The sequence below is a fragment of the Sus scrofa genome, chromosome X (genome assembly GCF_000003025.6).
Source record: "Sus scrofa isolate TJ Tabasco breed Duroc chromosome X, Sscrofa11.1, whole genome shotgun sequence".
Lineage (NCBI taxonomy): Eukaryota > Metazoa > Chordata > Mammalia > Artiodactyla > Suidae > Sus > Sus scrofa.
This window is the reverse complement of record NC_010461.5, coordinates 122,189,267-122,212,144: the sequence shown is the minus strand read 5'-3', so window position 1 is coordinate 122,212,144 and position 22,878 is coordinate 122,189,267. Positions and strand designations below refer to the sequence as shown.

General features: G+C 57.4%; 1 protein-coding gene across 6 annotated transcripts in view; it reads right to left on the bottom strand.

Moving 5' to 3' along the window:
* MAMLD1 (mastermind like domain containing 1) overlaps positions 1-22,878 on the bottom strand; it is a 113,418-nt gene that overhangs the window by 21,548 nt on the left and 68,992 nt on the right. For all 6 annotated transcript variants that reach the window (XM_021079616.1, XM_021079615.1, XM_021079614.1 and 3 more), the window contains 2 exons: positions 11,332-13,038; positions 8,838-8,960 (listed from right to left, as the gene is read on the bottom strand). In XM_021079616.1, coding sequence (XP_020935275.1) covers positions 8,838-8,960; positions 11,332-13,038 — 1,830 coding nt within the window. The remainder of the gene's footprint in view (positions 1-8,837; positions 8,961-11,331; positions 13,039-22,878) is intronic.

Below are 22,878 nucleotides of genomic sequence, written 5' to 3'. Positions count from 1 at the left end.
TGGCTTAACAACATTAAGCATTCCTGGATGATATTCAATTCCCAGGCAAACTCGAATAGGTACTTTGTGGGTTTCTGTGAAGAAAATAATTGACCATCCGAACTGGAATTCATCTACAGAAAATAAGCAGTGCTAGCTCCTAACAGCAATTCTTGGCCCCAAGCTCCTAAATTTTTAAATCCCTTGAAAAGTCCGAGAACATACCAGAAAGTCAAGATCTGATTTCAGAGGTAATAACTGTAAACAAAAGACTGAAAGCCTGGAAGGCGCTGCTGACTACGATGCTGATGGCTCTAGAAACAACCACGTGGGTTCGATGCCCAGTGCGACAGTCTATCAAAACGTCATCTGCCGGGAGGGCTGGAAATAGACACAGCTCAAGCACAGGGGGACAGAGAAATACTCGGTCTTCGGGAAGCTCTTCTGGGAAGGGGGTCACACGTTAGAGCTGCCTGGACAGTGAGCTCAGGCAGGACAGACGGGGGATGTGGGTACCGTCGTCGCGAGGGAGATGCAGGGGCAGGAACGGGCGCCGCTCATGCACCTGGAGCCCCTGAGTCCGTCCAGGAAAGCCTCCGCCACCCAGAGGGCCTCACACCGATGCCCCGAGCTCAGATCGGGGCAGAGAACTGGGGCCGGGAGAGAAGGCAACCACGATGTTGCTCAGGCTCGAGATTTTGCAATTCATTTCAAGAACTGGGGCGTGGAGAAGGGTCCTAAATGCTCAACTGGGTGTCAACCTAGTGCCCGCAGGTCACAGGCAGATTTCTGGCTTGCGGCGGAGTCTGATCCGTCCCCGAGGCCACGTCATCACTCCAAAAGCTGACGGACGTGGTTTTATCCAAGGACGGGCCCTCTGCTACCACCTGCCTTTGGCAGTGTGTGCGGGGCAACCACAGAGCTTGGAAGAGCGGTACTGCCCACCAGCTGCTGAGGAAAGAGCCGGGCAGGGCGGACTCAAGATGCTGCGTCTACAGGAGCTCAGGGGGGATTGACGCGGCCATTGCCAGAAGCTGCCCTCTCCAACCCCATCCTGTACCAATGACGAACTGTAACAGCTAATACAGCAGTAGGGGAAGTCAGGAGATCTTTCTGGGAGGTGACGGGAAGGACTCCCTGTGATCTAATTATTCTGCTAAAGAAGACACTTCCAAATGAAATGTTAAGCAAACAGAAGAAGCCAACAATACGGCTGCCAAAATGACAAAAACAAGCAAATCAAAACAAAACCCTCAAAAGATTTCCACAAAGGATATAAAAAAATCTGTGCTCATAAGCTAGTAAAGTAAACCTTTTAATTTTTTAAAACCAAGGGTGAAGGCTTATTCAAATACAACCAAATGTTCTTATAAGTTAGTTTTTTTTTTTTTTTTTTTTTTTTGGCTGCACCTGCAGCATCAAAAAGTGCCCAGGCCAGGGATCAAACCCACAGCCCAGCATCAAAAAGTACCCAGGCCAGGGATCAAACCCACAGCCCGGCACTGACCTGAGTCACTGCAGTGACCATGCCAGATCCTTAACCCACTGTGCCCCCAGGGAACTCCTAAGTTACAGTTTCAGTCTGACAGGACAAGAACATATGCTGAGTGGCCCTCAAGACGTGTTGGCATGATACACTCATTGCTCTCAGCACTGATGAGTGACGCCCCAGAGCGGCCTGAATGGGGAAAAAAAAAAAAGCAATGGAATGAGTGGCCTCAATTTCTAAGCCAGCTATTTTGTTTGTTTGCTTGCTTTTCTTATATCACATGTGGCTGTCACTGTGGTATGTGAAATGGCAGCCAGAGGTCCTGCTTTGTCCTCCTAAAATGCATGAAACAACCAGGAATGCCACAATGGAACAACCAGTGCAAATGACCATTGGAGGTACGAAACTGGGTTATTTGATGGAGGCTGCAGAACTCAAACGACTCACAGAGAGTGCACTTATAAAACAGGAGGCGAGCGTCTACCCGAGTGCTGGAGGCAGACAAGAGCCCCAGCTGGACCAGAAAATGTCTCACGGTCACGGTCAGCGGATGGGGACCCTGTGTGCAGAGCTGTCCTTTTAGCCCAACACAAGAACGCAATCCTCAGCCTCCTAGGCCTTGAAGATAGCGGCTTTCCACCAACGATGAGTCGCAAGACTTGAACTAGTCTCAAGAGCTGACTTCTCAGAGGCTAGCAGACACAACCCTTGTATGGGCTCCTTCCTTCCTGCATTCTTCCATCCATTCAGAGGATTCCTTGCGCTCTCTCCTCCGGAGCTAGATAAGACATCTTCCTGTGCCCGAGGAGACGGCCACCCGGGGTGGGGCAAGACACAAATGATTCGGATTAAAAAGTGGACATCACCAGGCCCTGAAAGGCAGACCTTGGGAGCTGGGCTGTGAGTGGGGACACGGTGACCAGGTGGGTTGACTTCCCAAAGCCATGTGGACAACGATTTGAGGTTCTTGCTTCCTACCTTGCGTGTCAGTGACAAGGCTGGTTCTCATCATAGCGGAGGACCTTAACCCTTTCCAGAACTTTACCCCAGGGCCTAGCACTTGCTCCAGAGGGACACTCTGCACAGAAAGCCAGTCCCTAGTATTGTTCTGTTGGCTCCCGTATTAATTTGCAAGTGGCCAGCCCTCCTAGCGTTTCCAGGTTTGCGGATGCGCCAGAGAACCCGCGGCGCTGGAGGGTTCCTTACCCCAGCCCAGAGCAGAGAGAACACCCCTTCCTGTCTATGTCACGTCTTTGTTCCCCAGCCACAGGCAGGCATTCCTCTCAAGTGCCCAGCAAAGGGCACAAGTCGGGATCAGTTTCTCAGGCGAGTTATTTCTAAGCGCAGACTAAGCCCAGGGACCCTATGTTGAGCGTATGACAGGCACAGAGGTCACTAGGACCCCCAGGAGCACGGGGTCCCCACTGCCCGGACTCTCCACGATGGAGTCCATGAGAAGGACCAAAGGACGGATGGAAGAAAGAGAGAAAGCGCCCCTCTCTTCCACTCTCTGTCCTCGAAGCTCTTACTCCCCAGGGAAGGCTGAGCTCAGGGCCGCCAGGCGCGTGGGCCTGGGGGGCGGCGCCCTGGGAGCTCTTAGGACCTTTTCATGCTTTGAGCTTCCAATGGGCTCGCTGCTTTTGACCCGGGGAGTCCACAGGATAAGCCCTCATCTAACAAGAAAACAGAGTCCAACAGACAAAGCAGCGCTTGTCGCTGTGGGCAAAATTCACGAGATCAAATCAAAACCTCCACTTTTCGACTCTTTCGGAAGAAGCGGAAACTCTTTCTCGGGACAGCGGGTGGTGGGGGGGTGCACTTTCAAAGCAGGCTGTGTGCTGACGTCTGCTGCCCCTTCGCAGGCAGCCAGGCTACAGAACCCACGGGCCCAAGTCGTGGGATGTGAGGCCCCCCAAGGGACAGAGGGGCTAAAGAACAAACAAGGGGCTCAGGAGAGGTTCCATCAGTCTGCGCTCTGGGGTCCTTCTGGATTTGCGAGAGGGCAGCTGGGGGGGGGGGGCGCGGGAAGGAGGGCAGGGCTGCGGCCTAGCCCTTGCCGCCCCCCTGGGGTTGCACCTCGGACCCTCGGACCCGCGTCGCTGCTCCGTGCCATCCTGCACTCACTCGGCCACCATCCTGGCGGGCTGCAGGCGCCAGGGCCACAGCTGAACAGAGCAAACGCGCTGTGACTCTCCATCTGCCCTGGACATTTTGTATATTTTGCAGACTTTTCACTTGGGGTCACAACAGTAGCCGGGCACTTGGGTTTCAGATCTGTTTGAGGTCTGGCACTGGCCTGCCTCTCCCCGGGCTGTTGCACACTCAGGCTTACACACATTCCTAAGGAGTTAGAGTCTAAAGGAACACGACACACTGCTTCATTTCTGTCTTTACTCTTTGAAAATTGAAAGCTGATGCCTTTCCTTTCTTGACAGTGACCCATGAGCCGGTGGTTTCCATGAATTTAGTAGAAACTGACACACTTCATTTTGAAAACATCTCCTTTTGGTCAAGACAAAAGGAAAAAAGCAGAAACTTTGCAGGAGGTTTCTTAACACGGTTGCCTTTCCAGCTTTCAGAAGTCAATTGCTAAGCAATTTCAAGTGAAGTCTATTGCCTGCCATTAACGAGGCATCTGAACTGGGGGGCTTTTTGCATCGCCATAAATTTTGGCGTTGACCTCACCGAGGGAGGGATCATTGCTCTGAGGGGAGAAAAAGTAACGTCGTGTCATTGCCATCTCGCACATGCTTCCGCTTCTGACACAGAAGAGGGTTGACACTGAAAGGGTTAGCGTTTGACAGGCAGCTCATTTAAAATTTCCGCTTTCTGAAGAAGGAACACGGCTTTGAGGTGGAGGATCATTAATGGTACTTAGAAACCAAAAAAGAAACTGAAAAAAAAAATAATCTGATTCTTGGTAACGTTAGGACTAAGTGCTGAGCCGGCGTTTCCCCAACTCATCAGCCTATGGACTTGCTTTCCCTTGTAAAGTCAGAGTTCAGGTCGGTCCCTAAATTATCAAAAAGCATCTTACGCTGTGTCTAGTGATATTCCCTCCCAAAGCCGCTAAAAAATGTTTCCCCCAATTAAATTGTTCTTTGCTGCCCAATTTCGCAATTGTGCTTAAATACAAAACAGAGATGCTCATTCGGGAAGAGGTTCCCACACCCGGTGGAGACGAGGCGTGGAGGGCAAGCCCCAGGCTCTGACCGACTGGCTCTTGGAAAGGTGACTCGCCTGCCCTGTCTTTGCTTCTCAGGTCGGCGCAGAGCTTCCCCCAGGGCCCCTGCTCCTGCATTTCAGCAGGACCAACCTTTGAGATGAGATCTGTGCTGCTTCTCATCAGAATTAGTACCTGACAAACGCAAAGAAACTTTTCTCCTAACCGGAGGAGCAGCGCCGCTCTGCTCTGACTCTTACCCTCAAAGCGACAGCGGAATGACGGAAAGCAGGCGAGAGGACTTGCCAGTCCAAGGTCACAGGCCCATCCTTGACAACGTGTGGTCCATCCGATTCCGAGGGGATGGAGCATTTGGGCAAGGTAACGGTCCCTTGCTTTTCAATGTCAACAAGCAGCTCTGAGACTAGGAGCGGGCTGCCCGGCTGCCGCTGCTCCCGACTCCTCCTCCTCCAGGGCACCACGGAGCCCGTGCAACTCTGGGGACAAGACTGGGGAGTTCTCTGGGTCTGACTAACCCGGTTTTGTCAGCTTTGTTTTCGACGGGAGGTCACGGTGTGAAGGGAGAGACTTTAATTTGCAGTGCTAATTGAGACAGCGGTAATGAAAGGTTCTGCTCTACTGCGCAGCGGAGTCCAGCCTCAGAGACCCACACCAAAAGGAATCTCGAGTTTCTGCCGAGGTGCTTTTTGGAGGCTCTGGGGTGGGGGGAGCGGTGGAGCGGGGGGAGGGGAGGGGAGGCCAGGGCTTTCCTGAAGGCTCAGCTCGGGTGCCCTCCCTGCTGCCGCATCCACCTCGGCTCCAAAACACCAATGCAGACGAGGACCGCGTATCCCCCAGTGCCAGGCACCAAGCCGAATCAGCGCCGGCCCTCACTGGCCTGCCAGCCCTTTTATCAGCAGCAGGCCTTGTGCATCTAGAACCGCAGCCAGCCCGCAGCCTCCTGCATGTGGCAGGGCTGGGGCCCGGCTGGCTGCAGGCAGAAACGGCCGCTCCCTACCCCTGCCTCTGCTCGCCTAAAGTCATGCTGGGGTCTCTGTTACTCAGCATCCATGCAGGGATGCTGCAGCCCCCACATGGCTCCTGGCACCCCTGCTGTTTGTGTTTGGAGGGAGAAAAGCCAGCGTTTTCCCCCTTCCCCCATCCCTGGCCAGGGCACTTGGGAAGCCGCAGCCTGGCTCGGCCGCTCGGCTCCTTGCTGGGGTCATCCGTTTGTAGCGGCCACTGGGTCTCTCTCCTCAGCCACCTGGCAAATGTCCTCCCTGACCCCCCTCCCCAGAGGGCACTCCTCTGCCAGCCACCTCCCACCCCTGGGAGCGGAATGGAGCCTGGACCCCGAGGCAGTCTAAACCCATTCTAAGTGAATGGTGGGTATTCTGAGTTTCAACAGCTTTCTTTGTCTCACTTCCTTTCTTGCTGCACCTGCTGCATATAGAAGTTCCTAGGCCAGGGATGGAATCTGAGCCACAGCTGCTGCAACACCAGACCCTTTAACCCACTGTGCCAGGGCTGGGGATTGAACCCGTGCCTCCGCGGCGACTAGAGCCATTGCAATCTGATTCTTAACCCCCCATGCCATAGTGGGAACTCTTCAGGAACTTTCTTGAAATTGGTGGAGAATGACTGTGCTTCAGGGCCTGTGCCAGGCACCTTTTCCTCGCCTCACTGAAGCCTCCAGGCAACCTCTGATAGGCATGCCAGTACCTCCATTTCCAGACAGGGAGATTGCGGAAATAGCATGCCAGATGCACAAGTGGCAGAGCCAGGACCTGAACCCAAGTGATCCAAAGCCTGGGCTCTCTTGAACCGAGCCTCAAGCCCACCCTGGGGCCTGTACTCTGCCAAGACCCAAGGGCCAAGGCCCCAGTGTCCCTGGCTCTGTGCTGTCTCCTTGCAGGATCAGCTGCTGGTGACAAGAGGGCTTCCTCAAGGTTCCACTTCAGACCGAGGTGCCCAGATCCCCCTCCCCGAGGGCAGACGGCAAGTTCTCATGATGAGCCCGCGGAGGCTTGGTATTCGGGTTCTTCTCCTGCGCCTCTCCAGACCCGCCCAAACAGCATCACGCGCCTCTTCGGTCTGTTTGTCTGCAGCTGCCCCCTTTCCCCCAGTGCCTCGGCCTGCCTCAAGCATCGGATTTCAGGCCCTTCTGTTCTGGTTCCAACTGGCCGTGCTCCACGGCCCCCTCCCGCCATGCTGCCGTCCAGGCCCTGCTGCCCCGCGCTCCCCCTGCACAGCGCCCATCTCCTTGCCAGAACGGGTTTTGTCTTTGAGGAAATAAATGTTCGTTCCACCCGCCAGGGGCTGATGGTAGAACGGAAGTCCTAACCCTGATTTTCACAAGACCCCCAGGTGTCTTCAAGAGTCTTCAGGGAGAAGGGACATTACGTAACGGAAGGAAAATTCATTTTGCCGCACTTTGACTGAAAACAGAGAAAGTCACCCAGCTTGGGGACGAGGGCGGGGAGCGGGGGCTGGGTGTCAATGCTTCAAAGAGTCCCTTCCTTAATAACTGTAGGTCCACGTCCCTTACCTGTCATTTCAAGTCCAAAAAGCCATGAAAGCTTGTTTTATTTTTGTAGATTTGGTGCCGTGATTTATTTGGGGGCAAAACTTGACCTGGGCTTAGTCAGTCATGTTTCTCTGCAGAAATAATAAAATACCCCCCCTCCGATTCCCCTGGAGGATTGTGTGCTACTGAGTAGAGTCCCCAGTGTTCTGAATCTGGAAACGCGTCAGACCCCAGGGGTTCCACATCCAAGACCAGGAGCCCGCGCTGGTGCTGCCGGGGCCGGGGACGCGTGCCTGGCGGGGCTCTGCGCAGTGTCGGTCTAGCATCTCCCGCTTCCAATGGCCTGAGAGAGACGGGGCCCACTCCTTTCCCCGGGTACAGCTGAGGCTCAGAGGGCTTAAGGGACATTGCTCCTGGCACACCGCCCAGGCGGTGCTGGTGTCCGGACTTGAACCCCAGGCTGTCTGCCTCCAGTGCCCTCACCACCCTGAACAGCTGCACCGACTCAGAAGAACACCAAGATCTGGGTTACAACGAACGCCCGTCCTTCTGTGGTCACTACGATGAGCCCCAGAGCCGCCACAAGCTCATCCCTGCCATACGGGACAGATGAGTGTTTGCTGAGGCTCGGCTGGGCTGTCAGTAAAAAGTGACAAGTTCGCCCTGCTGGAAGCGAGAAGCGGGTCCTTCCCCACTGGGGAGGGGGAGGGGTGGGGGAGGGGGTGCTGTCTGTTCTTACACTGCCGACCCAGCTCTTGCCTCAAACACCCGCCTCTTCCTTTCTTCAGTCCTCTCCTGGACAAGTGACCAGAGCTGAGTTCTCAGGTCTTAAACAGGATGCGGAAAGGCCGTGAGAAAGAACAGCAGAACCACTGACGCGCCCTTTGGAGACCCGGTCAGTGCACGTCGGCTAAGAGGATGCTGTGCCCAGAGCAGGTGCCAGGAGGTGGGCGGAGCCAGGGCGAGAGCACAGAGGGGCGCGCGTCCCCCTCCCTCCTGGCCTCAGGGCCATCTCAGGGCCAGCGTGGGGCCTGGGGAGAGCGGCTCCTGTTCTGTACCAACACAGCACCGGTTTTGAGAACCACATCTTGGCCCCCAGAAACCAGATCTGGAGGCTCAGGGCCAGGCGTCGGTCATAGCGAGAGCCGGCCTTCCTGGGCAAGTTTTGTGCCAGCTCTGTTCGAAGTGCTTCAAATGCACTAAATGAACACATTTCATCCTTAGGCGACAACGTCACATCACCCACACGGTGTAGAAGAGGCGACAGGTAGGAGGTTAAGGGAGGAACGCAAGGCTCCGGAGCCAGGGCTCCGTGCATGGGGTTACGAGTGTGAGCTCTACAGACAGCTCCCTGCTCTGGCCCTGCGTGCTGTGTGACGGTGGGCAACTCCGATGACCTCTCTGTGCTGAGGCTTCTCAGCTTTCAAGAGAATGATCACAGCTCCTACCTCTGGGGATGATGATGAGAAAAGGCAGGCCAAGCACTGACTCACTCACTGGCTCTGCCCCGGGCTCTTTCTTCCGAGCGCTTTGCGCAGCCCCACCGAGGAAATCGGGGGCTGTGTTCTCCACCACCCTAATCATCAAGGGGTCTCCCTCTGCGCCTGCCGGGCCGGCTCTATGGCAGCGCAGGCTGAGAATGGCCCCCACGGAAGACAAAAGAAACCAAAAAGGCTCACAATGTTAGATGCTGACACGTCTCCAGGCTGAGGCTCTTGCCTGCTAGGGTAAGGGTTCCAGTGCTGGTGCTGGCGCTCCCCCGAGCCAGCCGCAGACGTCCACGAAAACAGATGGCAACAGGCCTATAACAAAATCAAACCACAGGGCTCCTGAACTGGGGACAAGGGCCTGCCGCTCACCCTGGCCACCCCCGCGGGAGCTCGGCAGGCTGGGCGCTCCCGCCAAAGGACCAGTCCCCGGTGTGGAGCGATTCTGCTGGGTGATGCTTCATGAGACCCGAGGGAAAAAGGCACAGTCTCTCTGCTCTGGGGACTGCCTGGCCACGGACATCCGGGGCCTCCAGGAAAGAGGTCCGCACCTGCCAGGCGCTTCCCTTGGGCCACGTCCTTTCCAGTCGCCTCCCCCGGGGCTCTTCTACAGGAGCAGGCAGGGTGGGAGACGGAAGTACGGAGGACAGCCAGGGAAAAGCTTCCTGGCCGGGAGGGTGTCTGAGCCCTAGGACGGGAGAGGGAGGGTGGGCTGGGAGGGCCAGGCACACGCCACGAGAGAGTCAAGGCCAGGAACCTGACTGGCCACAAGAGTGGCCCGGCAGCAGCAAGCACGTCTCGGGGCCCGACGCACCCCGGGTCTAAAGAGGTAGAGGGAGGCAGCTAAGGAGCCTCTGGAAACTTCTGAGCAAGTGTGAGCATGATCAGGTCTGTGCTACAGTGAGGTGATACTTCGAATAATGGACGGCGTATTGGGCAAGCCGGTTTAAGAGGGAACTATTTAAGTTCAGATACAGAATCAAGAGGGACTGAACTTGGGCAGGCATGAGAGCAAGGGGAATGATGAGCTGTGACAGACAGTATTTGGGGCAGGCAGACACCCTCCCCGGTATCCTCAGCATCCTTTAACCCCCCGGTATCCTCAGCATCCTGTAACCCCCCTGGTATCCTCAGCATCCTTTAACCCCCCGGTATCCTCAGCATCCTGTAACCCCCCTGGTATCCTCAGCATCCTTTAACTCCCCTGGTATCCTCAGCATCCTGTAACTCCCCAGTTTCCTCAGCATCCTTTAACCCCCCAGTTTCCTCAGCATCCTTTAACCCCCCCAGTTTCCTCAGCATCCTTTAACCTCCCAGTTTCCTCAGCATCCTTTAACCCCCCAGTTTCCTCAGCATTCTGCAACTCCCCAGTATCCTCAGCATCCTTCAACCTCCCGGTATCCTCAGCATCCTGTAAACCACCACCCCCCAACTGGTACTCACACCTTCGTGCTCGTGTCAAATAAACAGAATACAGCACAAGTGATGTGATGTCACTTTCAAGACTAGGTTCCATAGACTGTGACTTCTGACTTGCTGGCAATCCCCACCTCCACCTCTCTTGCTGGCACTTTCTCTCTGGCTGGCTCCGAGGAAGCCGGCTCTCATGCGGGGAGATGCTCTATGAAGAGGCCCGCATGGAAAGGAACCACGGAGGCCTCTGGCCCACAGCTCGTGAGGAACAGCCTCAAGGACGTGCTTCCTGCCTTCGATCGGGGAGGGATTCTGGAAGCCACGCCTTCTCAGTGGCTCCTAGAGATGACTGCGGCAAGGCCGTGCCGGGATCCCCGACCCACAGAGACTGTGAAGTGATATACGCGTGTTGTTTCGAGCAGGTGTTTGGGGGTGATTGGTTACGCAGCCATAGATGACCGATACAGGCAGGGATCAGAGCAATGAAAAGTGGGAGCTGTGCTAGGACCCCCCACCCCCACCCCCGGGGAGGAGCAGCTGGACTGAGTGACTGGTAAGACTGCAGGAGACGAGGGACAGGGAGAAGTCGCGAGGATTCCGAGAAGGGCTCTGGAGCAAGGTCTCCTGCCCCCCGTTCCTGTCCCACCCCTCACTAACTGTGACTCTGGGCGAGTCCTTTCAACTCTCTGAGCCTCAGTTTCTTTGTCTGCAAAATGGACACCGCAAGAGCAACTGCCTGACACTGTCTCTGTCCTTTTCATTTACGACCTGCCTCGGCGGCAGTGCAGGGGGAACAGCAGGCTGCCACGGCCCAGCAAACACTTGCTGTGGCATTTCTAGAAGGCCCAGTGTGCAACCTTAAGCCAGCAGGAACAAGACTGAAATGCTTCAGTGCAAGATCCTTGTGTCCTCTGAAGGCTTCGCTGGCCCCGGCTGGCGGGCCATGCCTCATGGCCCCACGCAGAGGAAGGTAGTTCTGTGCCACTCTGGCTCGCCTGCCCTGCTTCCTTCCCCTGGCAGCGCCCTGGGGGTACAGTCTTCCTCCCGGGGATCTAAGCAACCTACACAGGAACTGACACCATAACCTTGGCCTCGTTACTGCTATGCTTTGACCCCGCAGAACGAGCTGGCTTAAAGAGACTTTTCCAGAGTCAAGTCCAGTCTCAGAGAGGACTGCAGCCTGGATTGGCCTCCGAAGCCAGCTCTCAATAGCATGAACTACGGTTCTTGTTGCCTGGACAAAGGGACGCCGCCGGCGATGAGATGGGCTTACCTGTCTGGGCAAAGAAGGCACGGCGTCCGAGGCCACCGACCGCTGAAGGCGCTGCGGTTGCTGCATCACCTGCTGCAGGAGGAACGAGGAATGGTCAGGCTGCTGCTGCTGCTGCTGCTGCTGCTGCTGCTGCAGCTGCAAGGTGGCCGTGGCCGTGGAGGAGGCCGTGGCAGAAGAGGCCTGCGTCGGCGTCGGCTGCTGCAGGTAGTGGAGCAGCGCGGGCTGCCGAGACGGGGCGGGCACGGAGGGCAGCCTCTGGGGGCCCGGCTCGGAGACGAAGTGTGACAAGGGCTTGGTGTTGCTGAAAGTGAAAGGCTCCGGGGCTCCGGGGCCGGGGCTGGCCAGCCCCTGCTGCATGATCACGCTCAGGCTTTTGGGCGAGGTGGTGGCCATGGGCTTGAAGCTGGCCTTGGCCTGCGGCAGCGGCTGGCTGAGCGGATGCGTGGTGGGCGTGAGGCTGCGGACGAGGGGGCACTGCGGCGTGAAGGACTGCTGGGGCAGGCCCGGGCTGGCCAGCTTCTCCGGGCGGTAGGGGGTGGCAGGCCCCGGGGTGCTGGTGGGCAGAGCGGACATCAGGTGCCCCTGCGGGGTCTTGATGCCGGAGGACACCAGGTGGGCGAGGATGGAGTTCTGCGGGCTGAACTGGGGCTGCTGGTGGAGAGCGGGGCTGGGGAGCTTCTCGGGGGCGTAGGGCAGGGCGGGTCCGAGGGCAGAGCTGCTGCTGGGCGCCCCGCTGGAGAGCAAGGCGCCGGGGGAGCCGTGCAGGGTGCTCCCGGGCAGGCTGCTGGACGACATGCACGACCCCATGAGGCCCTGCGGGCTGAAGGGCTGCGGCGGGTGCGGCGACGGCCCCGGGCGGTAAGGCGGGGAGAGGCCTGGGGGAGGCAGGCCCGACCAGCTGGTGGTGGGGCCCGGCTGCTTGGCGCTGGACCCCTGCTTGCTGGCCGCCAGCGCCTTCAGCTGATGGGCATGGTGCCACTGCGGCACCGGGAGCGGGGGCAGGGCGGCAGGGAGCATCGCCGGGACCTGGCTCTGGGCCTGCGCGGTGGAAGAACTGGGCGAGGCCATCTGCTTACTGGTGGAGGGAACCCCATAGCTGACCCCCACAGAAGAGGGTGGGATCGGCAGCGACACACCAGTGACCTGGCTGCAGCTTGAGGCAAAGTCTTTGCCGGAAGCCAGGCTCTCCAAGGGCGGCATCTGTACGGCCGGCTTGGGAGTGGCGCCCAGGGCGGCCGGGCCGGGGTCTAAGACCAGCGGTTCTTCCGGCTTGCTGCCCAGGATCTTCTCCAGATCCAGCTCACTCGGAGAGGGTTCTTGGATTTTTGTCAGCTCCTCCAGCAGATCCTGAAGCTCCTGGTCTACAGCGGGCACGCTGTTGCTTTTGTCATAGTAAGGAAGAGGGGGCCCTTTCAGCCCCATTTCTGCCGTGGGTGGCACCACAAAGGGTGAGCCCATCACGCCGCCGTTCATGGGATTAGTTTCGAGGAGTAACGCGTGGCTGGCAGTTCCCAGAGCTGCAGAGCTCGGGTTCATGGCTAATGCAGGGACCTGCAGCTCTGGACAGGGTGTGCTGGGGTGGGCACCTGGGCCCAGAGAAAGGGTGACATCTTCGAGGCAAGGTCTCTTGATTTTATTCGGGTAACCCCCGTCGGCCATGCCTGAGAGCTGGAAATTATCTCCTTCCTGCCTCCTCTTAATGGTTCCCTGTGGAGGGAAAAGAAAGCGGGGGGTGGGGGGGGGGGAGAGAGAGATGTTTATAAATAAGGTTTGGCACATTAAAGCTATTGAACAGGAAAACTAGCAAGATAAAACAGATCGCTGCCTTTCAAGACTCACAGTTGTCAAAAGTATACAATACAGGCCTATTTTTAGACTCCTGGTGCTGGTTGCTTTGTTGCTGTGTTTCATCTCCCCTGTCTTGGTGCATTCCAAATAAAGTGTTAAGCTGTCTGTGTACCGAACACGGCAGAAAGGCACGCAGAGGATATCTCGGCCCACTCGAAAGCCCAAGTAGCTAAGAGCCAAGGGCAATTCCCACTGGCTCTAGCTACCCCGATTTCCAAAAAGGAAAGAATTGTGGACATTGAACTTGAAGGTTGGGACAAAGGGTTACAGCAGAGCTGTTAGAGGGTGAAGGCCCTTTGGGTTTGTTCTTTTTGACAGACGCTGTTGAGAGGATACACAAGCTGCGGGACAGTCATGGTGGCATGGTCCCATTTATCTGCGTACACACACACACACTACATTGAGTGTGTAAAACACCTTGGCAGAACATGTATGCCACCGTTGGGGATGCCTGGTAACTCGCTTTCTAGTCTCTACATTGTTCTATTGCTTGTTTGTTTTTAATGAGAATGACTTGTAATCCAAAAACAAACAAACAAAAAAAGAAAGTACAAAGCAAGCTAACTAAGGAATTCCTCTCTGCAGACGCATCCTCCTCGGGCTGGGGAGACAGGAAACAACGGGAAGAGGCCCCACCATTTATTGCAAGAGTCGCTTTTGGGCACCGAGCAGAGCAGTTAGTCATGCAGTCTTTCCTGCCCTTTTCAAGGCTTCCTGGGTCATCGGTGGCTGTCCTGTTAATGACCATGACCTGCTAGTCCACGGAATACGGGTGGGAAGAGACGGGCTTGGGATCACCCAAAGGCCGTGGTTCTAACACACGTTTCTCCCGAAGCACTTTTCACGAAGAATCCTCTTTCTAGCTTTGGAAGTCTGACTGGGACGCCCAGGGCTGGTCCCCTGAGGCCCCCTCATGTTTGGCTTGCTGAAGGGTCAAGGCATGCATGGGGGTCACTGCTGGTATAGGGCAGATCCGTCAGGATTGCAGGGCTGGGCCTTGCTGCCCATCGGGTTCCGTCGGGAACACCCAGAATCCCAGGCCCTGCCACCCCAGCCGCCCTGCTTCAGTCCCATCCGGGGTGGGGCCCAGCCAGCAGAGCTTTCTCCCTGCTCCCGGGCTGGTCCTCAGCAGATCACCAGCTTGAGAACCACTGGCCCACAGCATGGATGGGGGGCAGTGTGGCCTCGGACGCAACTCAATATTGACCTTGACGTAGGCTCTGAGCCCCTGTTTCTTTGATTGTAAAAAGAGCACAGCTTTAGTTCTCATCTCATGATGCTGCTTGGCCTGGGAAGTGAAACAGGGCGGACTGTGTGGCCCCCCGCAGGCCCTCAGTAACCGGTAGCTGGCATTACAGAGGGCAGATCTGGAAGCGTTCTGGAAGGCCCTCTCAAGACAGGGACTCTGGGAGCCAGGCCCGGGCAGGGCCCTCTAAGCCCCAGGGCCCAGGCTGATGGGGGGCCCGCCACCACCCCTCAGCTGCCTCCCACTCAGCCTTCCTCCAGAGGTGGGGACTTGCCGACCTCTCTGCCTTTTCTTTTGAGATACCCACCCCCTGAAGAAGGGCCCTGCCATGGAGCAGGCTGGTGGGGGGCCGGGGTAGAGTGGGCACAAGAGGGGGCCTCTCCAGTCACCTGCTCCGCTCTGCCATCCAGGAGTGCTTCCTCTGTATTTGGCCCACGGCAGGTGCTCAGTACCAGCAGCTGAATGAATCAATGGACCAATGCGCCCAAATGACCCAGTGCACTGCCAGCTCCGCCCCGTGTTTTCCTGGCCATTCGTTTCATCAATTATGGGCCACGTGCAAGGCACTGCGTCCCAGACTGAAATGTGGTCTCTGCTACACTCTCCCAAAGCAGTCAAAGAAATCCAATATACTGAAAATAGAAATGTCTAAGATGCCCCAGTGAGGAAGGACCAAGCGTGAGTTTCACCTAGGATTCCCCGCAGCGAGTCCGAGCTGGCGATGGCCGGCCCGACATGCAGTTTTGCAAAGGCCTGGAATCTCTGGGCTTTCTTTGAACTGCAAGTCTGTGATTAACCTGTTGGGACTAAGGTGGCAGGAGATGCGGAAGGCGGGGCGTGACCCCTGGAGGCAGAGGTGCATACTGGGGACCACAGGCCACGGAAAGGGGTCTCTCTGAAATGAGAGCATGCGGCCTCATGACGTTTCAGGCACCCATCGAGTGCTACCAAGCCAGAGTTCCCCACTCAGTCCCGATCCTGGGACCCCCCCCTGGGTCCTCAACACCCACAGGGGACCCCAGGATGCAGGCCATCAAGGGCTGTCGCACCTGCCAGCGGGTCTCATCCCCTGGAGCGGGTGCAGCCCTTGCCAAGCCCGTGGCTGGGGACTCCACTCTGTTAGAGGCCATGGCTCCACATTTCGCATTTATGGTGCAAGCTTTCAATGGCTCGCCTAAAGCACCCTGGCTGAACGGCCAGAACCGCAGCCAAGCCTGCACAAGCTGAGGGAGGTGGCTGTGTTTACCCGGCAGTGCTCAGCCCGGCCACAAGGCCTCTGCTCCCCCTGGGCCTCTATTTGCCGCCTCATTTCGCCCCGAGAGCCAGGCCTGCCTTAGCGCTGCCTCCCGCGGGGCCAGGACTTGCTACTCAACTCCACTGCGAGATGAGCTTGCTCCAGTGCTGGGGCCACCCTGGCGGCCTGGCTGGGTCATCTGGGCCCGCGGCTGCTGCCCAGGTCAGCCTGTCCATTCAATATCAAGTGCAGCAGAGAGCTTGCTACTCCAAAGCGACTCTGATGGCATGTTGGATGGCAGGGCCCCACCAAACTGCCAGACCCTTCCAAACAGCTTTATGTGCCGTTTTCCCATCTCTGTGGGCCCTGTGACAGCAAGCTATTGGTCTCAGTCAACAGCCAGCCTACTGTCTTCAGACCTGCCCGCTCGCCGGAGAATGTTCTTTTAAAGAAAATAAGTGAATCATCAGTAAACACCAGCAGGACTTCTAGCGGACACACCTCAACCTTCCCTTTTTTACAGAAAACAGCGGGTTGTGATTCACTCGTGGTCAGACAGCTAGTTAGGGGCTCACAGCGGCACGAGACCCGGGGAGGCCTGGCTCCGGGCCGGGGCCCGCACAGCTCCTGCCTTGGGGGGTGGGGAGCGAGGGTCGGTGCCCCTGCGTCTTTTAGAAAGAAATGACTTTACTTCCATCCACCAGGGCCTGCAGAGTCCTATTTCATAATCGGGCAGACAAAGCCACCAATGTGATCCCCGAGACCTTATAAACATTCATTAAAATGCATTTCAAAGCATGTGATCCTTCCCCACCCCTAAATAACGAGAAAACAAAGGCAACCCTTCTGAGAGGGGCCAAGTTCAGCTCTGAAGTCAACGTTATTTCTGGTTCGGTCTGAACAATGACATACGGCCATGCTTCCCTTTCCACATTTTCAGGCCAGAGTGGCAGACAGGGAAAAGATTCCCCGGCACAGGTCTAGATTAGCAGGGCAGAGTCCGGGCTCATCAAATGGGCACGATGGGAATAAAGGCGATAAGCCTAAGTACGAAGCTCTCGGCGACAAAGTCTGGCAGGCTGTTGTTATCAACACTGAATTTTGGACACTCGGGCTGGAGGTGTGACGCGGACACCTACGAAAGGTCAACCACAATATGCACGGTTCCTCCTGGCTCCGAACGTAGGCGGCCAAAGGTTTCCAGGAGAGACCAGCTCAGGTTTCCCCCTAAAAGGCCCCCCCGCCGCCCCGGGCAAAGTTGGCAAAAAGCTGGGAATGGCTGTGGGTATTTAGGCTCAAGCGCCTCCCTCGCCAGCGCCGCCTGCGGTTCGGCTCAGGGCCACCTGCTGCGGCTCTGTCTCTCACCAGTGCCTCCACACCCATCCCCGCATGGTGACAAATGCGCCCGGGGACTCTCCGAGAACCGCAGGCTGGCCAACGAGATGGCCTTTCAAGCCTTCGGAGTCAGGACTGACCCCCCGCAGACTTGCCGAGAAGGAAGAGCTCCTAGGGTGCGAGGCAGCAGGCCCGGCTTTGCGGGAAGACAGGGGAGGAGGCGGGGCCGACAGAGACTCGGCCTGGACCGAGACCTGGGGTCCGCCGCGCACCCACGTGTCCAGCACAAGCGCCTGTTTGGGGGCGGATGTATCATGCGCGTGCTTGCTTTTCAGCAGGACGCCCCCACAGGCTGAAACTGATCTTCCTGTACAACAAACAGGGTTTTCAGCATTTCCTGAATTGCAAGACCTGGGCTCTGAGGATCCCAGGGTGGAGGGGGCGGGCGGGGAACCCTGAATGCTGATCGGCCTCAGGAGGGGTCAGCCGTTTGGGCCAAGAATCTCACCCCGCAAAGAGGGGACATACCAGTGCCCCGGGCTTGCCCTGAGCCGGTAGAGACTGTACGCTCGGCCCCCGACGCAGGCAGAGGTGGCCTGGGACGGAGGAAGGAGCCGGATTGAAGTCCTAGCTGCTCTATTTGCTGTGTGACTGTGGGCAGCTCCACCCCTTCTCTGAGCCTCCATTTCTTTTTCTATAAAACAAATGCTCAGCCCGCCCTGGGTGCCTGACAGCACCGCTGGGGAGTACTCATCGGGAGCAGTCACTGTCACTGGTGCCACTCTCCAGGCCCTGGGTCCCATCCCCGGGCTGCCCCAGCAAGCAAGGTTCCATGCACTAGAATTGGGACACAGGGTGGGAGTGGAGGGTTGCGAGTGGCCGGGTGCTGACGGCAATGACCTGAGAGCCAGGTGCCTTTATAGCCCACCTCCTGCTGCTCGCCACCAGCCACCGCTCTGGGCTCTACCACACTGTCTGTGGGCCTCAGCCCTCCCGGCCTGATGGCTGTGGCTGCAACAGGCTCCACGCAGAGCTTTCTGAGCAGCAGCCCCAACAAATGCAGAAAGGGGTAGACCTCTGGGCGGGGGCGGGGGGATTTTCTAGAACTGTGCTTTTTCCTTTCTGTAGCGCAGACGTACCAGTTAGAAGAATTGGCAACTCTAAGAATGGCCCCAAACCGCGGGATGCATGTGGATTTAATGGCGCATAATTCACACTGTATCGCCCCCTGAGATGCCTCCAAGAATTCCGTCACTGGCCAAGTGTTTCTGGAGTGCTAGCCTTGCCCTCCTAGGCTGTCACACACAACTGCCAGGTCCTCTCCTTCACGTTAGAGCCCGTGAGGCCCAGAGCCAGGAAGAGATGTGCCAGTGTAGCAGCATCAATGGGATAAAGACGACTGCTTGGGGGCGGGGGGGAAGAGGACAGGGTTGGTTTCAAACATCTGGGTGGATTTGGTGAGGCCGGTCTAGAGATCAAGCAGGTGCTGCTGCTGCCTGTGAGGCTGCCATAGAATCTGAAGGTCAAAGGCAAGGGCACTGTCCCAATCCAGATGACTTGTCTGTGCCGGACCCAGGTTAACAAGCATCGCCTGTGTTTCACCTGAATTAGGCTGGCGCCCCTGGAACACCGAGGGAAGGGGAAAAGCGGAGGCAGAGCAGAGGTTGGGGGCCACCAGGGCCAGCGGGCAGACCTGGGTTTCTCCATGTGAAGAGGGCAGAGGGCCCCCCCAAGCTCCTTTAGGCCCAACCTTCTCACTTCTTACTCCAGCCCAGACGGGGTCAAATGATGGTCGTTGCCAACTACCTCTCTATGCCTTTTAAACAAGGAACAACTTGAACACTGTGTGTGTGTGTGTGTGTGTGCGCGCGCGCGCGCGCGAGCGTGCGCCCGCATGTATTGCAGGCACACACACGCACACACACTTCTCAGCCGCGTTGATCCTGAGAGCAGCGTGTCTGCATTCGCTGAGTCAAGAACGGTGGCCTGCAATTTTGGCCCAACGAGCCGGGCTTACTTCCACGCTCATAGAGTCCTACCAGGTCATCAGTTACCAGGAAGGCTGCAGCCCGCCAGCCAGCTCTGAGGAGCCAGGCGTACAAATGGGGCAAAGAGAAAACCAGCTGCGGGCTGCCCCGTACTTTGTGCTCCGTGTGCTGGTGCAGACCCCTGCCTGGTTGCGATGGGGGCTTCCAGCATGTGGGGCCAGCTTGATGAAAGAGAGTAAAAGGTTAAAGCACAAAATCAGACCCCAGGCCTTGGAGCTTAAGCAGAAGGGGACTTGGCTTCTGCTGTGGCCCAACGGTGGGCTGAGTTAAATGGCCACGGGCTTGAGACGGTGGCAGGAACTCCCCCGCATGAGAAGCCCGACAGCCGTGTAGGTGGGGGGAGAATGCAGACACCTGGTTAGTCCAGTGTCTTCTGCAGGTCACATGCTCACCGAATGAGCACCTTTTAGTGGCCGAGTGCCAACCTCTGGGTCTAAATGACGTGAAGTGCCTGCAGGTATAAGCACCCCAGTTAGAGCCCGGCTGTCTGAGCTCTGATGCCACAGAAGCAGAGGTTGGGAGGGCGCCGGGACGAGGAACCCCGGGTCAGCGCAGAGACCCTCTCCACGGCCAGGTCCTCTGTTTTTCCCACCTCTATTGAGGTATGAGCAACAAATAAAAATGATGTGCGACGTAGTTAAAGGTGTACAGCGCGATGATTAAATATGAAGGTGCACCTCGTGCAATGAGTTAGATCCTCTTTCTTTCTAAGTGGAGGCAAAACCCAGAGAGCATGGAATGGAGGTTTTTGACGCACACAATTCAGTGGCCTCCCTCGGTATGTTCACAAGGCGGTACGTTCACAACGTGCGCCGTCGGGACGGGGCGGGTGAGGCCACTTCCCGAATGGGTCATGGGACTGCCACGAGCTTGGAGACAGCCAGTGAGCAGAGTGCCTGGCATGCTGTACAGACCACGTAAGTCGTCTCTCTCCTTCCACCCTTGAAAATGCAAACACATTCTTGGTGGTCCTAAAATAGCCCGTCACAGAGTCACTCGGCAGCATCTGCCACTCAGGGCAGCCCTGCCTTTACTCACTGGCTGCACGCCTGACAGCTGCTGTGTGCAAGGCTCACTTCTGCCAGGCAAAGCATCATCAAATGCGGCAAGAACTGGCCACTGAAAGAAAATCCTCAGTAAATTCCTTCATGAAGGGGAAGAGCTCTCCTGCAAACTTATCTTTTTTAAAGGTGTAGCCTTTAGGGATCGGAGCCTTCTTGTGATGAATCCTAATTTCATTTTAGCCCCAAATACGTGCTGAAGAGTTCTGGCGCCCCAAAGCCCACAGCAGCAAGAATAGGTGACCCATTGAAAAGAATGGCAAGCTAAACATATTTCTTTCTTTCCCCGTCTGTGGAAAGTGCCTGGCACTGCATCAGGGAACATGTCATATAACCAGAAAAATGTCCTCTGCCTCTGTGTGTGTGGGTGACAGCGGTGACGACGGAGACGCTGGTGCTGGAGTAGATGGTGGTGACAGGTACAGTGGTGATGGAGGTGACAGTGAGGAAGGAGGTCGCGGGGGCAGCGGTGGTAGTACACGTGTGCTGGGGTGCTAGTGCTGGAGGTGGCGGTGATGCTGCTGGTGGTCTAGGTGGAGGTGATGGAGGTGGTGATGGCGGTGGGGGTGGCAGTGGGAGAAGGAAGAGAAGGTGGTGGACACGAAGGAGGTGCTGGTGGTGATGGACGAAGATGTGATGCTGGTGGTGGCAGTGGTGGCAGAGGTTGTGCTGGTGGAGGTGGCGGTGGTGATGGCGGTGGAAGTGGAGGTGCTGGGGGAGGTGGTGGTGGGGGAGGTGGTGACGGTGCTGGAGGTGGAGGTGGAAGTGGAGGGGATGGTGGTGGTGAGGTGATAAATGCGATGGTGGCACCGGAGGAAGGTGCAGAGCTGGCAGAGACACTGGAGGCGAGGTGGCGGCGTGCGTGGTGTGGGTGGCGGGTGGTGATGCTGGACAGGCCGTGGCGGCGCGGATGGTCAGAGGCGTGTCCGTCCGGAGGACTTCCTTCCTGCTCTACTTCTCCGCGAGGAGCTCCGCTGGTGGGGCCCGAAGGCTCCGTCTGAATGTGTTGGTACCAGAAGCTTTGCAGCTGTCTCCTTGCCGTCATTCCTAGTTAGCCTTTTCTCACTTGGAAAACTGAAGCTGAACCACCAGCAAACACACCGCAGAGGTTTTGTTTGTTAAAATGCTGCCAATAAAGTAATTTTATGTCAGTTTTAACTACAGGAAAGGGCAAGGCATTTCGAAGTTCCTTAGCTGTCATGTGGCCAACGCTCGGCTCGTGTACCCTCAGCTCTTTGAAGCCATGTATTCGGAAAGCAGATGATGTCGGTGTTTGGGGACTGGCTTCCTGGAGGCCTTTTATATCAGCCAAGTTCATTGTTCTAAACCCCGAAGGCTTGACTTAAAGGAGGAAAAAGGGGAAGAAGAGGTTGAGATTTTCTGACGGTCACACAGGCAGCCCTAACACGAGACACCCTTAGCGCCTCGAGCTTGCTCTGGAAAAAGAGGCATCTAGCGAGGGGCTGTCTGGGGGCCCAGAGCAGAAGCCCCCTCAGAATGAGCACAGGCCAGGGAGAGAAGGAGCTGGAATTCTGGGGGGATGGACAGTAAGCCAACAGCAAGAACACGAGCGGAGGGTGAGCAGACTCCTTCAGAGGAGGAGGCGTCTAAATGCAGGAGAAGGAGCGAGGGCAGGACGCTGCCAGCAGGAGGGCGGGTGGGCAGGGCGGGGGGCCGGTGTGCTGGGTGCTCTCAGAGGGCTTTGGGGGCCTGGGGAGAGGGGGGATCGTGAGACGCTGGCAGTGGGGAGCCACTGGCTGGGGGTTCGGCTGAGCCACGATGGGCTCCGTTGATTCGGAGAAGGTCTGTCTGGACGCTGATGGGGGAGCGAAGTGGATGCGGCAGGAAGGACCGGGAAGCTGCCTCTGGGGAAGGGACAAGCCCAGAGCGGGGGTCGGGCCAGCTTGGGCGCTGGAGCGGCAGCGGGACGCCCGGAGGGGCGCCAGGAGCTGTGATTTCCCCCAAGGGGTGCGGAGCGGAGCCCCCACTTGTTAGAGGAAACTACAGCTTCGGGACAAAGGAACCGAAGCCCAGCTCAGGGGCTGGGAAATGTTCTGGAAAGGCCCTGAGAGGAACTCTCTCGGGCTTTGCAGGCCGCGTGGTCCCTGTTGCAACTCTGTAGTCGACCACGTGTTAATGACCGGGTGCGGCTCGTGCTAATAAAGCTTTATTTACACAGGCCGTGGGTGGGAGTTTGCCGAGCACTGACCTCCCGCACGGGCTGAGCATCCCGGCCGCCCGGGACAGAGGTCCTGGCCAAACCACCCTCCTCACACTGCAGGGGGCCACCCAGGCCGACTGTTCCCGAGACAGTGGCCGACAGCATGGTCAGAGCTCAAAGGCCTCAGAACTTCTGCCATCACACGGGTTGGGGGACCATTCCTGAACTGGGCAAGGCGGGCAGCAGACCCAGCGCCACATCTGACCTTCCCTAATGCCAGTTATTACTGCGCACCTGCTGGCGGGCGCACCGAGGGTTGCAGTGAAGAGCCACTGCCTCCTCTGGATGCCCGTCCGTCCGTCCGTCCGCCTTGCTCTTCCAGCCTCGCACCCTCCTCCCGCAGCCCTTCAACGTGCTCCCGGACATCACGGCCTCCCCTCCCGCCCCCTCCGCTCCCGGCCTGCGGGCTCTGGCCAAGCTCGAGCTGCCAGGTCAGGTCTGCATGTGACCCGCCTCCACGAGACAGCTCTCGGAAGGCCGGGGCCGTTTCCTCCTCAGCCCTGTCTGTACCCCCAGAGCACCTAGTCTCGTGACACGGCTCGCCTGGCACCTGC